This window comes from Ranitomeya variabilis, chromosome 2, assembly GCF_051348905.1.
Source record: "Ranitomeya variabilis isolate aRanVar5 chromosome 2, aRanVar5.hap1, whole genome shotgun sequence".
Classification (NCBI taxonomy): Eukaryota; Metazoa; Chordata; class Amphibia; order Anura; family Dendrobatidae; genus Ranitomeya; species Ranitomeya variabilis.
This window is the reverse complement of record NC_135233.1, coordinates 596,107,713-596,126,298: the sequence shown is the minus strand read 5'-3', so window position 1 is coordinate 596,126,298 and position 18,586 is coordinate 596,107,713. Positions and strand designations below refer to the sequence as shown.

The 18,586-nt window shown below is 45.7% G+C and overlaps 2 protein-coding genes and 1 long non-coding RNA gene across 6 annotated transcripts in view; 1 reads left to right on the top strand and 2 right to left on the bottom strand.

Moving 5' to 3' along the window:
* Window positions 1-1,317: 1,317 nt before the first annotated feature.
* TUBB3 (tubulin beta 3 class III) lies at window positions 1,318-9,950 on the bottom strand. 2 transcript variants are annotated; one of them, XM_077288467.1, is made up of 4 exons: window positions 9,831-9,950; window positions 4,939-5,047; window positions 4,345-4,455; window positions 1,318-3,044 (listed from the first exon to the last, which is right to left on the bottom strand). In XM_077288467.1, exons 1-4 carry the CDS (start codon window positions 9,885-9,887, stop codon window positions 1,972-1,974), a joined length of 1,350 nt encoding a protein of 449 aa, XP_077144582.1. In that variant the 5' UTR covers window positions 9,888-9,950; the 3' UTR covers window positions 1,318-1,971. The 2 variants fall into 2 exon arrangements, with proteins under 2 accessions (XP_077144582.1, XP_077144584.1); XM_077288469.1 differs by lacking the exons at window positions 4,939-5,047; window positions 9,831-9,950 and having other exon boundaries at window positions 1,318-3,454; window positions 3,514-4,455.
* A 2,044-nt stretch (window positions 9,951-11,994) lies between these two features.
* Window positions 11,995-14,805, top strand: LOC143807188 (uncharacterized). Its single transcript, XR_013221668.1, has 2 exons — window positions 11,995-12,142; window positions 13,563-14,805. It is a non-coding gene; the product is annotated as an uncharacterized LOC143807188 (long non-coding RNA).
* The window catches only part of MC1R (melanocortin 1 receptor), a 57,628-nt gene continuing 53,645 nt past the window's right edge, over window positions 14,604-18,586 (bottom strand). For all 3 annotated transcript variants that reach the window (XM_077288471.1, XM_077288472.1, XM_077288470.1), the window contains one exon: window positions 14,604-18,582. In XM_077288471.1, the coding sequence (XP_077144586.1) occupies window positions 17,614-18,570 (957 nt within the window). In that variant the 5' untranslated portion in view covers window positions 18,571-18,582 and the 3' untranslated portion in view covers window positions 14,604-17,613. The remainder of the gene's footprint in view (window positions 18,583-18,586) is intronic.

The following is an 18,586-nucleotide window of genomic DNA, read 5'->3' as shown; positions in this document are numbered from 1 at the left end:
CTTTTAAACAAACTAATAAAAGTAAATTTTTAGAGGTCTTTCTTCCCGTTTAGTGAATTTTGAGACTCTAATTTTCTAAAAGGTTTTGTCTTTATAACTAGCCTTTACCCTAGTAGCCGCTTCACCCGAGGTCCCAAATGCTTAACAGAGCGAAGCGTCTCCAGTGTTGGCACGGGCCTGGAGCAATATGTGAAGGGGGCTGGCTGACTGCTTATTTGATGCATAGACAGAGAAGGGGGCTGGCTTTTTATAGCATTTTATATGCTCAGGACTTAGCTTCTCTGCTTGCTGACGCCTCTGAACTCCTGCCCAGGCCAATCTCTTCGTCTCATGTTCCCTGTTCAGTCCTGGCACGTTACCTCTCCGAGTTGTAAACTTGGGGCCATACAGCTAGGCATCCTGTGCCGTCTCCGATGCATCACGTCTGTCAATTTTCCTTTTATTGATCTCACTATCCACTCACTTCAGGGACACCCACGTCACGCTGCTCTGCTGACTAGTCAGACCTTAGGTCTGCTTTTCTTGCACGCTGGGCCCTTTCCGACTTCCTGACAGAAAACTATCTCTGTCCCTGCATTTGAGTCCCGCCCACTCTGGGCTAGTCCCAATCATTAACCTTAACTCTTCCTACTGTTTGTCAAACTACAATGCCGTCACTAATATGCATATCACAATACACATTATACATCATAGCAATACTTGTGTCTTCAAGGGCAAATGTGGGCAGTATGTCCATCTCCTTACACAGACATGTTTGGGGAGGAAGATCATCCTTACACAGACATCCCCCGTTTTGGGGAAGAACGTGGCCGGCCGCACAGAGCCCAGACATCAATCTCATCCAACATCTTCGTGATGATCGAAGATTGTGAGCCCGACCTCTCCCCAACCTCAGGGTCTGACCTCACAAATGCTCTTCTGGGTGAATCATAAAAAATACCCACAGACCCCTCCAAAGTCTTCCCAGAAGAGCGGGAGCCATTACATCTGCAGAGGGGCCGACTCCATATTAGTGTCTACGGGAGGTCAGATAAGTTCCTAGAGCTGTAATGTGGAGGGGCCACACAGTGTATTTCTATGTACTCACATTGGGTCGTGGACGCACCACAAGGGCGCCTTTGTTGAACTTGCACATCAGAGGTCTCCTGAATGGTTTCTTCACAAGTTTCTAATTTCTGCTTGTCTGACATTGGCCTCTGACGACAGACGAGATGAATGATCCTGGGGGCAGATCAGCTGATATTATACCTTACCCAGGCTATTAGGAGAACACACGTCGGCCTGTTCTAGAATTACAGTAAGAGTCTCACACTCACATGTTTGACAGCAGGAAGTTTATTTCTTATTTAAAAATAAATAATCCAATAAAACTGACATAAAAATAAAAGCACGTTAAAAAAAAAAAAATCAGACGGTACAAGAGAAAGATGATAAGACACGGAGTAAATCCTGCATCTCAGCTGCTAGAGTTTCACAACACTTAAGACTCTCTCTCGGGACATCTCCCTCCATGTATGTAATTCTCTAACCCTGTACATGCACTTCACCAAGACACGTTCACTTCTTTCAGCTGCTCGTATTCCACTGTCCGGATTCTACCTAGACATCATCACCTCCATTTTTTTTTATTATTTTTTTTTTACTTTTCTTGCAATTGTTCCTACGACACCCTTAACATTTGTTTCCCTGCTGCAGAAGCGCCTGCAAAGTGATGTACACCGTGCACAATATATTACAGGACTCTGCCAGCAGAAAGCTCCATGTTTGCGTCAGCGAATGACGTACTGTTGCACATTCAATTCTGCAGGTTCCTTTGGCAGCGGAGATCTAAATAAATAAGGGAGATGGATCCTGACCGGAACTATAATCCTAACTCAGAAGCGACACATGATGCAGTATGAGTGGGATTTCTAAACCTCGGGAGGGAAAAAGGGGGCACTAATCGATGTCTCCGGCTCCAGGATGAGCTTCTTACTTTCCTTGAGCTTCCGATTCCTCTTCATCGTCTTCATACATCTCACCTTCTTCCTCTGCTGTGGCGTCCTGGTACTGTTGGTACTCAGATACCAGGTCGTTCATGTTGCTTTCTGCCTCTGTAAACTCCATTTCGTCCATACCCTCTCCTGTGTACCAGTGCAAGAAAGCCTTACGTCGGAACATGGCAGTGAATTGCTCAGAGATGCGTTTGAAGAGCTCTTGGATGGCTGTGCTGTTGCCAATGAAGGTGGAAGACATCTTGAGGCCACGCGGTGGGATGTCACAGACGGCGACTTTTACGTTATTGGGGATCCATTCCACAAAGTAGCTGCTGTTCTTGCTCTGGATGGCCAGCATCTGCTCATCTACTTCCTTCATTGACATGCGCCCGCGGAAGACGGTGGCCACTGTCAGGTACCGTCCGTGGCGTGGATCACAGGCTGCCATCATGTTCTTGGCATCGAACATCTGTTGGGTGAGTTCTGGTACAGTCAGTGCTCGGTATTGCTGGCTACCACGGGCAGTCAGAGGAGCAAAGCCGGGCATGAAGAAGTGGAGGCGAGGGAAGGGCACCATGTTGACAGCCAGTTTGCGGAGGTCAGCGTTAAGCTGTCCAGGGAACCTCAGAGAAGTGGTGACCCCACTCATTGTGGCACTGACAAGGTGGTTGAGGTCTCCATAGGTTGGAGTGGCCAGTTTCAGGGTGCGGAAGCAGATGTCGTATAAAGCCTCATTGTCAATACAGTAGGTCTCGTCGGTATTCTCCACCAGCTGATGGATGGACAATGTTGCATTGTATGGTTCAACCACTGTGTCAGACACCTTTGGAGAAGGGACTACACTAAAAGTGTTCATGATACGGTCAGGATATTCCTCCCTGACTTTACTGATGAGCAGGGTGCCCATGCCAGAGCCGGTGCCACCACCCAGGGAATGTGTGAGCTGGAAGCCTTGAAGACAATCACAGTTTTCACATTCCTTCCTCACCACGTCTAGCACAGAGTCAACTAACTCAGCCCCTTCTGTGTAGTGACCCTTTGCCCAGTTGTTACCGGCACCGCTTTGTCCTAGGAAGGAAAATGAAAAACGACAAAGGTGTAAGATTATACAAGGCAAACTCATATGTATAGAAACAATGTGATACAATGAGACATATTCTAAGACATGGTGCTATCTACTTTTGGGATTTAAATGAAGACCTACGAACATCTTAGGCTAGGTTCAGATTGCGTTAGGGCAATCTGTTTAGCTCTAAGCGCTAGCGAATTGCGCTAACGCAAGGTCTTTTTCGGGGTCGCGTTAAACGTCCCCGCTAGCACAGATCCCCGATCTGCCAGAGCGGGGAACGGACATCGGGCGCGCTGCGGACGCTGCAAGCAGCGTCCGAGGCGCGCCACAAAAGAATGGCACATCGCTAGCGCGTGCCGAAAATGACACGCGCTAGCAATGCGCTTTAACATTGCTGGCAATGGGAGCGCTAACGGACGCGTTGCACGGCGTTAATTTCGCCGTGCAACGCTGTCCGTTAGCGCTCACACTAAAACGCAATGACAACCTAGCCTTACACATTACATGAAGATCAACCAAGTGCACAGATTTTTATGAGAACGGGCAGCCATCTAAAGTGTGTGGGGAAACCAAGATTGGGCATAATAACTTGCAACATGCTCCATCCAGTTCCTTCAGAGATAAGTCGCTACTAGAGGTGTCTTACAATGGCTTTCTCCCCTCTTCCATTTGAGATTATAGGCAAACATGGTCACAAGGGCAAGTAAATAAGTGACACTTGGTAGGAATAGCTTCGCCTAAACCATATAGCTGGGGTTAAAGGGGTTTTCCCAGTTTTATAAAACCCTGGCTGGAGTTTGTTCTAGAAAAATTGTGCTTTACTCACTCTCCAGTCTCAGCTGCTGCTCCCGTTGTCTGTAGCACTAACATCACTTCAACAGCTAATCAGTGATTCGAGACGTCATCTCGGGATGAGCCGCTGATTTCACTGCAGTGCTACAGACCTTAAATACAGGGATCAGCAGAGAAAACTCAGTGCCGGGCCTGGGAAGGGTGAGTAAAGCTCTCAAAAACATGCTGCTGGAAAAGTTTTACAAAACCAGAAAGAAAACCCCTTTTAATACTGGTTTCTCTGTGGTGGATGCTCACAATGCAATATAAAAGAATGCCGAGTAAAGGGTGTGGTCCCCATCTGTACTGCAAAGATAAATGATGGGTGTGCAACTAAAGTAGAAGAACAGGAACCCACTGTGTCCTTAGACCTCTGCCTGCTACAATGAAAAAGCCAAGCGAGTTTTTGGAGTGATGTATGTGCCTTCCAAATCCCAGAATAATTTGTGACTACAAACTGCTGTGTACCAAAAATGAAGTTATCTGGTCGGAAAAGGTGTCCAAAAGCTCCAGAGCGGACACTGTCCATGGTCCCTGGTTCCAAATCCACCAAAATGGCTCTAGGCACGTACTTGTGTGCTGAAAAGAAAATATGGCATCATGTTAGTCGATCATTTCTAGAATTTAGTGTTCTGGAACTTATTACGTTTCCTTGCCTATCGTAGGAGAGATTAGGATTATAAATACCAATTCCTTTCATCTTGGAGAGTGAGTGAAACAATAATCGATATGTCCATCTACAACCAAAGAGTGCAACTTAATCTATGCAACAAAGGGTTAAAGAAAGGCCCTATAGATATTAAATAAGGGTAAGCAGTCCTGCACTGATTACAAAAGCCATATGAATCCCATTGGCTAGGTCTAACTGACAGAGGTTCAGGCAGTTGGATTCCAACATGCCCAATCCTTTTGATGTTAGGGGAGATATTACCGGAATCTTATTCCCTTCTTCCTTTTGGCATGCTCAGATTTGCTTGCGTATAGAGGCCATGGACACCTTTATAGATAATTTTTAACAAGTAATTAGGAACACTGTAATAGGTATTGGCTGAGGGCACTTACAGGAAGCCTCATTGTAATAGACACTAATCCTCTCCAGCTGCAGATCCGAGTCCCCAACGTAGTTTCCGGTAGGGTCAATTCCATGTTCATCGCTAATCACTTCCCAGAACTGGGGACAAAGCAGAACAAAGGAGACAACTCAGATGCATCACAACACATGGCTGCAATAGGTGTACGAGATCCCAGTTTAGATGCAGGAAGAGCCAGAAAATAAATATAAAAAAGTGTCCAGGACCAACATAAAGCTTCAATGCACAAAACCCACACTTTGTTCTCCATCTGCACCATCAGTTACTTGACATGACAGCAGGCGAGCGCTGGAGAGGGGCAAAGTGGGCTAATTGCCCCCTCAGGCAGTACTGATTTTACAGAAAGTCAGGACTGACATGAGAGGCCCCCTCTGGGAAGCAGCTGGGACCTTAAGTCTGGACAATCGATAGCAGTACTGTCATATGTAGCCAGGCTGACGGTGCAGATACAGTGTTCTCCTGCTTGTCCTACAGCCCGGTAATCTGATGGGACTGGCGGGTCCACACCCACCACACCTGATGGGACTGGCAGGACCACACCCACCACACCTGATGGGACTGGCAGCACCAAACCCGATGTGGCTGGCGGGACCACACCCACCACACCCGATGGGACTAGCAGGACTACACCCACCACACCTGATGGGACTGGCAGGACCATACCCACCACACCTGGTGGGACCACACCCACCACACCTGATGGGACTGGCGGGACCATACCCAATGGAACTGGTGGGACCACACCCACCACACCTGAAGGGAATGACGGGACCACACCCATCACACCTGATGAGACTGGAAGGTCCACACCCACCACACCAGATGCAACTGGCGGGTCCACACCCACCACACCCGATGCGACTGGCGAGCCCACACCCACCACACCCGATGCGACTTGCGGGTCCACACCCACCACACCCGATGCGACTGGCGGGCCCACACGCACCACATTCGATGGGACTGGCGGGCCCACATCCACCACACCCGATGGGACTGGCAGGACCACACCCACCACACCTGATGGGACTGGCAGGACCACACCCACCACACCTGATGGGACTGGCAGGACCACACCCACCACACCTGATGGGACTGGCAGGACCACACCCGATGGGGCTGGCGGGACCACACCCACCACACCTGATGGGGCTGGCAGGACTACACCCACCACACCTGATGGGACTGGCAGGACCATACCCACCACACCTGATGGGACTGGCGGGACCACACCCACCACACCTGATGGGACTGGCGGGACCACACCCAATGGGACTGGCGGGACCACACCCACCACGCCTGAAGGGAATGACGGGACCACACCCATCACACCTGAAGGGACTGGCGGGTCCACACTCAATGGGACTGGCGGGTCCACACCCACCACACCAGATGCAACTGGCGGGCCCACACCCACCACACCCGATGCGACTTGTGGGTCCAAACCCACCACACCTGATGCGACTGGCGGGCCCACACGCACCACACTCGATGGGACTGGCGGGCCCACATCCACCACATCCGATGGGACTGGCGGGTCCACACCCACCACACCCGATGGGACAGGCGGGCCCACATCCACCACACCCGATGGGACTGGTGGACCTACAACCATCACACCCGATGGGACTGGAGGGTCCACACCCACCACACCTGATGGGACTGGCGGGTCCACACCCACCACACCAGAAGCGACTGGCGGGTCCACACCCACCACACCAGATGGGACTGGAGGGTCCACACACACACACCACACCCGATGGGACTGGAGGGTTCACGATGGGACTGGAGGGTCCACACACACCTGATGGGACCTATATTTCCAGATCTGCTGTGCATTATTGCACTTGTGTATTATACGTAATAGGATACTACATATATAGTATATACACAAGCTGCCTCGCATGATGGGACTTTTAGTTCTGCAGCTACAAAGGATGATTGGACTTGTATATACACAGCTAACATCTGCAGATCTTTTTCACAGACTCCTGTATAAGGTTGCTATATCCACAGATGGAGCTGTCCTTTGTACTGATTTTCAGGAAGGTACAATTTCTATCCCAAGGGTTTTGTTTTTTTACAACTCATCTCATTAGCAAACATCACAGCCATCCTCTCAGCCTGAATGGGCTGATAACAGAACAATAGATATATTTAGCAACAAAAATAAATGGGATAAGTTGATTTTGATCAGCACTTTGCAATGCACACAGCATTGTTCTGAGATTCACAACGTGGTGCATAACCTGAAGTGACCCATCATAGACCCTGTGGTCAATGACTATCTAAACCAGACAGGCCTCTGCGTCCTTTGTTTGCAGGGAAATCACTGGGTGATTACAGTAAAAAGCAACAAAGCCAGGCCTCCGAGCCGGCAACACCCTGCAAACACATTCCATGGCGAGGGGGCGAGGATGGGAGGGTGGAGCACCCCAGCAGCAGCAGAGGCTAAAATATGACAAAGAGGAAGGATGAAAGGAACTAAAACTACAATAATCAGAAGTGAATCAGAGAACACCCCATAACCTCACCGAACGCTGCAATAATCCATGACAAGTCATAACTACAAAGGAGGCCTATTAAATGTGCAATATGGTTAGTCCATAAAATAAAGGAGCAATTGTTCATCACATCCCTTGGACCCTCAGTCCCTTTTTTTTGCTTTCTATTGTTCTCTGTTATCAGTCATGATAATTTGGGGAGTGGCTGACTGAAGTGTTCTTCAATTTTAATGATGATTATAAAAAAGCCCTTTAAGGAGACTTAAAGAGACAGCTAGCACATTTTTTATATATGGACATAGTGGAACTGCTGTATAGGTTCTTGTCCTCACAATCATAATACCTTTTTTGTAGAGATCTGATGTACCAGTGATGAGAAATCTAGCTTAGAAGTCACATGCAAATCAGGGTAGAGGTGCACTAGGAGCGTGTCACTGAACAAGCAGACCAACTACACTGACACACCCCCAGTGCACTTCCAGCCTGATTTGCATGTGGCTTTTACATTAGATTTCTCATGACTGGAACATGGAATCTCTACAAAAAGGGGTCATTTTTATTGGAGGACAAGGACCTGTAAAGCCGTATATAAAACAAATGAATCATAAACTGCAAGCAGGAAAAATATGTTGCAGATACACTACAAATTTTGTCATAGATTTGCCTCTGAGGTTGGTGATTGGCTGCAGTGGTCGCATGGAAGCATGGCAGGAAAATGATCAAAGACTGGAAGGGACCACCAAAGTGGTGGTTCTAGTTGGGAGCAGTTTTTTAATTGCATTTTCTCATTAGTTTTATTTTTTTAAAATCCCTTACTAATTTGATGACTGTTATATAAGATAATGGATTATATTATACCAAACCCACCAGCTAGATCCAAAATTAACTCCTTCCTTCATATTATGTTCACGTCTTAGAAGTCAGCTAGTGTCCATCACCTTCTCCATCCGCCAGCCCATCGTAAAGCTCTGCACAAACTGTTGCGCTGTGTAATTAATCTAATAACCCTAATGTCTGGTGACATCTGCTCCGTCCTACTCCCCACATCCCTGGTGACAAGAAAAAGGCCTGCTGCAGGAATTAAAATCGTCATCTTCTGACTCCAGGGACCGGCTGATGTCTGCAGAGAATGCCCACAGGGTAATCAAAGCATCTGTCTGTCTCCACACCAGACGTGACATCACTACGCCATATAACATCACTCTATGGGTCATCTGGACAGCCCATTCTTTGTCTGCTAGCACAGTATTATAATTAAGGGGTGCCAATGACATCACCTCCCTACAGTGATGCTGCGGGGACGGGGGAGGGGGCTGGGGAGTGGTCCTGTATAGGGGACGGGGGAGGGGGCTGGAGAGTGGCCCTGTATAGCCGAACAATGCATGAACACGCCGATCCAGCACTGCACAAGTTAAGTTACGTACAATGCTGTCATTTTCATACGGAAAAAACAAATTGCTATGTGGTCCTCTGGTGTCGGCTTAATCCAACCTAGGACACATCCTGGTCCTAATCGTCAGCACCTCTAGTCATCCCCTCCCTCCCTTCCATCCTCCTTTGATGGGGCTGACACCTCCCTTTTTGCCTGCAGATCCCTTTAATTAAAACAGGATTTACATGCTTCGGCTCATGAACGGGAGTGAAATGCGTTAACCCTTTAACTACCTTCCCAGTCACCGAAATACTATATTAAATGAATGGAGCAGGTTCCATTGAAATAATTAGCAAATGCCTGCAAATGAATGAACGAAACAGACCCCCCCCAAAAAAAAAACAAAACAAACAAAACAAAGGGGTTTTGTTGCCAAGGAAATAGTTGATACAAAGCGCATGATGATCATCATATTATAGATGCTGGGAATAGAAAGGATTGCATTACATTCACCATTTAAGTGCACTAATTACTGGCACATAGTGCCCCCCACCCTCTTCCATGTAGTGCCCCCCATCCTGCTGCCATACCCACCTCACCCTTTGTTCCCATGCTGCAGTGATGGGTGTGGTTTTGCAGCAATGGGCTGCTTCTATGGTTGCGCCCACCCAATATCTGATCACAGACACCTAGATCCCAATACTGCAAACCCCATAGTCTACAATCCCTAATATTTATTATTAGGCACCCCGGGTGCAGGATAAATGCTCAAGGACATAAGGGGGTACTTACTTTTCCCCAAAAAAATATTCTATTTGCAGGGTGAACTGTAGGAGTGCAGGTAGAGCAAAAAAAAAATGCAAAAAATGGTCTACAGGGGCAGAGCTAGGGTGGCATGTGCAGGGTTAATCAATGCAAGGCTGGAAAAATGAATGTTCTAATTGCACAGTGACATCATACATAATCCGGGCTGCAGCAGTGGGCACCTACCTTGGCCCCGATCTGGTTGCCGCACTGGCCGGCCTGGATGTGCACAATCTCCCTCATGCTGGCTCAGGTCTGGCTGGGGATGCGGGCACTGGACGAGGCGGCGGCGCAGACGGCTCTTTATATAGGCAGCTGCGTGACGTCATCGATCCCAGCAGCCAATCGCAAGGCGTCTGCGACACGCCGCAACATCTCTGCAGCATCAGCACCGGCGGCGGGGACGCGCAAGACACGCCCAGCTCCTCCTCCACAGGCAGGTGCGCGCTCATGGAGGGAGAGAGGGCATGCTGGGACTTGTGCTGCCACAGGATCCTGCACCCGTTTACATATGGACTTGTTTAGGAGTAAAAAAAAAATCTTCCTATTAATTTCAATAGTACAATCCAATTGTACTGTGTTTTGAGAGTATTTTTTCCCACTTGAGGTTTTATAAAAATGACTTCAGGGCAAAAAAATAAAGTGCAAGTCACTTCTGTGATAGATAACGCTCCAAATAGACTCTGGCCAATAAAAAAAAAAACTTCCCAAAGAAGGAGCGGTTTCCAATAGAAAACGCATAGTTTTTGACTGCTTTAAAAAAAACTTACATTCATAAAGCCTAAGGGCGTGTTCACACTGACCTTTATTTCTGACTTTAAAAAGTGACAGTATTTTAAGCAGAAGATGTTTGAAGAACGGCTACTTTTTCTCTGGAGTTTTATAAACCTGAAGGGTCTTTTGTGAGTGATTTTTGGCCATTTCCTGAGTATTTGGGGGGGTTTTTTGTGCTTTTTTATGTTTTCCAGGAGTTTTCTAGTCTCAGTGAAGAAAATGTTTGTGTTTTTTTGTGACATAAAGACTGAAAAACCTTGCAAAAAAAAAACAAGCGCTCCTCTTTATAACTTTCCCTATTGGTTTGACTTGTAAAGTATTGAGCGTCTTCCTTCCTTCTTCCCTTGCCATAAAGTCCAGCCGTTGGACTATGGTCTTCTCAGAAGCCAAAATGGTAAAAAAAAACAATAATAATAATAGAAATGGTGGAATGACTTTTTGGTCACCCTGTGCCCATGTGAACATAACATCATTGTGACATGGTTCATGGTGACCATTTGCAGGTCCTACAGTAGGGCTAACACGCGTGCACCAAGGCAGGCAGATGGCACACAATATGTCTGCCCGGAGGGTGATACAGGCCGGGATGCCAGTGTGAACAGAAGTTTGGGGAAACAGACACTTGGACTTTTCTTCTCACTGATTGGCTGCCAAGGTGACGTAACTAAGCGCCAGACAATGGCGGAGGAGAAATTGAATTGAAAGTCCACAACCCCTTTAAGCATCTGATCTACTGACACTGGAGGGTTGTACACAAATCATTTTCATCTAAACCCATATATACATGGAAGTAATAAATCCAACATTAGGGGGTTACAAAAATAAGAAAAATAGGGTTACGTGCGCAGACCGGTCGTGCAACCAAAAATGGAGAGTCCTTCATGAGGGAACATCACACCGCTCCTACTCCTGGGATCATGGCGTGGGGTGCCATATTGTGTGGTAGCATGCCATGGCATGGAAGTGTTGGCATTCCTGCGAGTGGGGCTCATAGTCAATACTGTAAAAAATCGAGATGCCTGTCTCCATTATTCCATCACTTGCATATCATTAACATGTCTACCTATCCTGTAATTTCCAAATATATATACATATATATATATATAATGGAAGGCGCATGCCAATCTGAAAAAAATAGAAAAATTATTTAATGGTCCACATTGATGACATTTCAGTCCATAGGAGGATCTTTATATATATATATATATATATATATATATATATATATATATATATATATAGCTTATGATATATACTGCATATACTGTATATACCGTATATAAAAATATATATATTATTAATTTATTGCTGGTGCTGTACTTATATTTCTAATTATATATATATATATATATATATATATATATATATATATATATATATATATATATACAGTATATAGGCCTTATTTATCAAAACTACTATCACTAGGACTGTGTCCGTCTCCCTTGGCAACCAATCAGAGCTCAGCTGTAATTTTTTAAACTGCTCCGGAAAAATAAAATCTGCTCTCTGATTGGTTGCTAAGGGCAACCCAGCCACTTTCTCTTGTAAACAGTTTTATATACGTCCCCCCCGATGCAGTTATTACCCCTATACCCAGGAGCCCTGTTATGTCCTGAATGACAGCGATCTCATATCATTACTTGTCCGGTCACTCGTCCCGAGCCCGCCCTGTGTAAGTGCACGGGACGTGGAGTCATATACGGTTACTCAGCGCTATTACGGTAATCTATACCATTATAGGCTATACTAATATCAAAGCAAAGGGGGGGGGGTGAAAGATCCTCCGGTGACGTGACACGCCTAGTACAAGACAAAGCATCCCTCACTGGGGTGTGGAGATAATAGGGCTCCATGACACTGGGCCAGTGGGACATCCCTGGGGTCTTATAAGCAGAGGAGGGGGTGCATGAGTCATATATTTGGGAAGGGGCAGCTGTTTTTGGGGGGATGGGAGAGAGACAGCTGAGTCATGTTACTGTGCAGACAATGCATGGCCGCCCCTCCTCTCCGCCATAGCCCCTTACTCTTGCTGGCACTCTGTTTCCTTCTTTTCATGATGGAGGTGCATGCATGTCCAGCCACCTGTTATATATCCGTACAAATCACTGATCTACAGGGCGGTGATCGCTCCATCCATGCGGAGATCTATTATTAAGGAAGACTGTCAGACCATTGCAGCTATTAGGAAAAATATATATGGAAAATTCCTTTTTTTCCCACCACTGATAGGGAACTGAATAGATGAGTTAGTAAATATTATGGATTATTAAACAGTCCTTTAAAGTATATTTAAAGGGCTGTCCAGCAAAAAAAACAAACATTTTCACCTATCCTGAGGGGGTGGGCTTATTGATCAAAAAGGGGTCCGAATCCGATCTGCGTCCAATTTATACGACCGTCTGACGGCGCCCTTAGAATAGAGCGCATGCTCGACCGCCCTAATATTCATCCGCTATGGTACTGCTCAGCTTCTCCAGCAGCCCCACAATGAATGAAAAAGCGATAAAAATTACCCATCTGGGATAAAAGTCCCCTGTTATGCCGATCCGTTCAGGTCCCAGCAGTCGGATCCCCACCAATCCTGAGGATAGGTGATAGCTCAGACATTTTACTCGTTCAGTGTCACTTCGTGACTTACCGCGACTGCGAGACAGAGTCACAAATGTTTTCAAGTGTATTGATTTTTCTGTCGGTAGTTACAAGTCGCACACAACTCTCTTGCCATAAACTTCGATGCATGGTGCATGCACGTACGACATGCGTGTAACTTGCCTGCATTTTGACTTTTTTTCACAGCGCTAAAATAGTTGCGCAACAACAAGTCGCACAAAAGTTGCACAAATGTATCTGGTCGTGCGACTTGTCTGTGTGTTGCTGTCACTTGACACATGTCATCCTTGATTTGACAAGCCCCTTTTAGCTGCTGGGCTCACTGATGGGCTGCAGCGCTGTGGACGCAACAACAGTAAAAGACACTGGCTGAGGCGGTGGTGTATCAGCGCTGGACCAGGTTAGGGTGAGTAAAACGAGTTGTTTTTTTTGCCAGAGGGCAGGAGTTTATTTAAAACCAGAAAACATCTTTAATGACTTTAATCAGGCAGAATGTAACTATGTCCATAATAAATGAACTCTCTTTTACAGGGTGACATCATCAGACCGCAGCATGTGACATCAGATTGCAGCATGTGACATCATCAGATTGCAGCATGTGACATCATCAGACCTCAGCATGTGACATCATCAGACCGCATCATGTGACATAATCAGACTGCATCATGTGACATCATCAGACCGCAGCATGTGATATCATCATCAGACCGCATCATGTGACATCATCAGACCGCATCATGTGACATCATCAGACTGCAGCATGTGACATCATCAGACCGCAGAGTGTGACATCATCAGACCGCAGCATGTGACATCATCAGACTGCATCATGTGACATCAGACCGCAGCATGTGACATCATCAGATTGCAGCATGTGACATCAGACTGCAGCATGTGACATCAGACTGCAGCATGTGACATCATCAGATTGCAGCATGTGACATCATCAGACAGCAGCATGTGACATCATCAGACCGCAGCATGTGACATCATCAGACCGAAGCATGTGACATCATCAGACTGCATCATGTGACATCATCAGATTGCAGCATGTGACATCATCAGACTTCAGCATGTGACATCATCAGATTGCAGCATGTGACATCATCAGACAGCAGCATGTGACATCATCAGACCGCAGCATGTGACATCATCAGACCGAAGCATGTGACATCATCAGACTGCATCATGTGACATCATCAGATTGCAGCATGTGACATCATCAGACTTCAGCATGTGACATCATCAGATTGCAGCATGTGACATCATCAGACTGCAGCATGTGACATCATCAGACCGCAGCATGTGACATCACCAGATTGCAGCAAGTGACATCATCAGACCGCAGCATGTGACATCATCAGACCGCAGCATGTGACATCATCAAATCGCATCATGTGACATCATCAGATTGCAGCGTGTGACATCACTAGTGGGTAGGTAGTAAATTTTCTCCACTGTGGAATTATCTTTGTTATTAGTAGACAACCATTATTGCTGTCTTGATCTTAAAGGCAGGTTTTCACGTCTGAGAGATCAGATCCACATTTCTGTGAATAATATAATACGATATGATACGATACACTTTATTGATCCCGTGGGAAATTATGGTATCACAGCAGCACAACTTACATCATAAGAATCATAAAATGAATTACTGTACTTAATTGACATGACAGTTTGTTGACAGAAGGACATTATACATTAGAATAGGACATACACAGCGGGTGAACTGAAAAGTAGAAGAAATAAAGTAGACAATCCCCTTTATGATTGAACCCATATGTTATTGTTGTACATTCCCATAGCAGTTGGCACAAACGATTTCCTAAATTTTTCCTTGTTACACCTCAGAACACCTCAGAACACCTCAATATTCACGCCCTCATTTCCTGCTCTGCAGACCAGCTCCTAATTACACATGTTGCTGCATCCAGCAGATGGATGGTGGATTACCTATGGGGTTGGATCTGGACATGTCACACAGCTAACACATCTTCCTAATGGAATTTTATTTTATTAGTCTCTGGTTTTAAGACATAGTTAACCCTGTCCAGACACAGCTGCCATACAATAGGACCACTCTCATCATTTATGATCCCCTGTGACCATCCGCAGGAAGATACTAGTGATGGTTCCCCTGCCTTACACACTCATCACCGTCCAATGGATGTCAGACTCATTAGCTCATTGTCAAGGGGAAAAAATAGGTAGAGTGCATACGTTTTACATTGTATGTGAACAAGGTTACGGGAATTCTATTCACTTGCATTAGATGTGCAGAATCCGCATCGAAAAACCCTTGTAAAATTCGAAGCCTAACATTCATTTTGTGGGTTTCGATCACATCGCAGCTACACATAATATGATTACAGTTACACGTGAGCCGGGATTCTCTCTGCTTTCCTTAATACTTGTGTTTGTAAATATATATATATTTTTGAATCATATTTTACTATTATTTTTGCTATTATATAAACAACAGATGTCCGTCGCTGCTTTAAAATAATTACTCACCCTTGCAAATTCCGCTCAGGGAGACCATATGTTGCAGAGAGAATGGTTGGGAAATGTGCTGCCCCCTTCTGGATTACACCGAGCAGTGTTGCAGTCCATTTAGAATGCACGATTATTGTATACGATCATTCCTAGTTTCACGAAAATCTTGCCGTCTATATGTGTTGTCGATGACAAAAACTCTCGTTCGTTGGATGAAAATGAGCTCCATACCGTTCAAGCTTTAGAGCCCCGTTTCCGGGATCACTAGGAATCCCAGGGGTCAGACTTCCAGCGATCAGCAAGTAATACATCGTTTTTTGGGGGTAACCCAATACCCCTTAATGTAACTGGGAGCACCAATGTGCAAATAATCTACGGTAGACACATAATCTGGGACATGTATGGCATATCCACAAAATGTAAGATAGATGTGTGCTCCAAAGCTATGGCTCACCTCTATCTCAAGAATAAGACCCCATCGCATGAGGATTTTAGCAAATGTGGCCGTTTTGGGAATCCCATACAGATTAACAGTTATGGCCATGCAAGCACAATCACCTTTACGTTTCAGACAGCCCCATTTTCAAGATAATTGCTGGTCCCAACGATGGGACGTATACCTGCTGGAAATGTAGATTATATTCCCTGGATATGCTATGCATTTTCCAGATTGGATCAGCTGAATAAATGGAAAATAACCTGTTCAAATTTGCATTATGCTCTTTGCATTCAGGGTTTGGGTATTTTTGACGGCAACGATAGCACAGTATTCTTGTTGTCAAAATTGTAGGAAACTATAGCGAAAAGCTAATGGACCCTATTTTAATGCAATGATATCCATCACATCCACCGTGATTCTAGCCAATGACACTTGTAATAAAGCCTCATCTATTATTGCATTTATTAATGTGTTCCCAAAATACTATCGTCATCAAAAGTCTATAAGGATGTAATGAACAGTGTCTACTTGGCACGTTGGAACTCACAGGAAATGTGATTTAAGGCAATATATTGGTTCACAGAATACATTAAAGGGAACCTGTCACCTGAATTTGGTGGGATCTTTTTTCGGTCCGATGGACGGTGTTTTCTCGCCGGCGCACTATGTCCCGAAACACAGCTAAATATTTCCGGGACATAGTGTGCCGGCGCATGCGCACTAATGCTTTTCGGCTTTGCCCGCTGTTGGGCAAAGCATACTGCGCGTAGACAAGGCAAGATTGCCTTGCGCAGGTGTGTTCTACGGAGGAAAGCGAATCAACTTCAAGCCTATATTGCGGCCAGCGTGCAGCCAGCGGGAAAGGAAGGGGTGAATAAAACACCCGAAAACACCGCCCATCGGACCGAAAAAAGGTCCCGCCAAATTCAGGTGACAGGTTCCCTTTAAATAACCAGAAAAAAAAATGTTTTTGTGACCTTCTTTATTACAGTAATTATCGAGTTTATATTACATGGCATTTAGTATGTGATTATCGCCTTTTCACTGACGTGATTCAGATGGTCCCTCCCAATCCTAAAATGCGATCGGACTGATCAACGGGCCACCCATAGTTTCACATAGCCAATGTTCATTTTTTATATACAAGGGACTCTGCTCCCTCATATCTTAGTGACTGGCATCTTCTAGGGTAGAAAGAGTTTTCATTTTATACATTTCTGTACAGATCGGTGTCTCTGCTTTGGCTGAGATCCTTGATTGGGGTCAAACATTGACATACAGTTACCTATAGATGGCACCACAGAGATAGTTTTACTTTTGGGGGAGGAGATCTAATTTGCATACTTTTCCCAAGGAGCATTGCCTTTCCCCGCACATCTCCATAGGAAGAAAGAGTATATTTCAAAAGTTGGGAAAACCTATAAAAGAACCAGAGTTCAGGACCATAAGTGGTTCCTCAGTAGTAACCTTATCGCCGTCCACACTTTTATTACGTCTTTGTGCTCGTCATATTTACCCTCAGTCTTTTTCTGACATCTTTTAACCCCATATAAGTCAATAGTACGTTCTTGGGAGATGGAGAGGACTTGGACAAGAAGTTTAGATGTTCTCTATGCTTCTGTCCCCCCCATCCCCTTTGTACCGTCAGAAGGAACAACACATCACAATGCCCTTCAGGGTTTTTCTCAGCTCCTGGCTTCGGAAAGCGTAGATAATAGGGTCAATAATAGAGTTGAATATCATAAGGACAAAGGTGATGTTGAAGTACTTGAAGTATTCACGGCAGAAGGGGTGCTTGGGACAGGACACGATTAGAGTGAGATGGAGGAAAAAGGGTCCCCAGCATAGAAAGAAGATGCCAAGCAGCATGGTCAAGGTGATGGCTCCTCGGAGTTTGGCAGCGGCTTGATGTGGAGAGAATCCACTTCGCACTCCTTTCTGTTGAGCCATTATGATCCGGGAATGTTTTCTCGCTAAAACGAACATGTGGATGTAGAGACCCAACATTAAGACCAACATGAAGATAAAAAACGAAATAAGACACAAGATGACAACATGGCTGTCTGAAAATACTATGAATGTGACGCTACAAGCTATGCTGGCCACCCAGATCCCAATAATGGTGCTGACCACCCTACGCTGGGTTATAATGTTATGGTATCGCAAAGCGTAGAAGATGGTAACGTAGCGGTCCACCGCGATAGCTCCGAGAAATGAGAGGGAAGTCACCAAGGAACAGAGGATCATGGTATCTACAATGTTGTCCATCATTTTGACCATGGGTTCATTATACTCAATGACGGCATAGCTGAGAAGGATCAGGATTAGGGTCTCCACCAGGTTGCTGATACTGACCAACATGTCTGACGCAGCCAGGCAGCAGATGAAATAGTACATCGGAGAGTGAAGGTTGTGATTTTTCGCGATAGCCACGACCACCAGGATGTTCTCCAGTAGGCTGAGGACACATAGGAATAAGAAGACACCTTTAGGGACCTCGATATGAATGATGGTTGTTTCATTCGCCCTCACATCTGAGGTGCTTTGGAGAGTGGCGTTTGTGATATTGATGCCTGATTGTAGAGCAGAAAACGGGGTCATAGTGATCTGTGTCTGG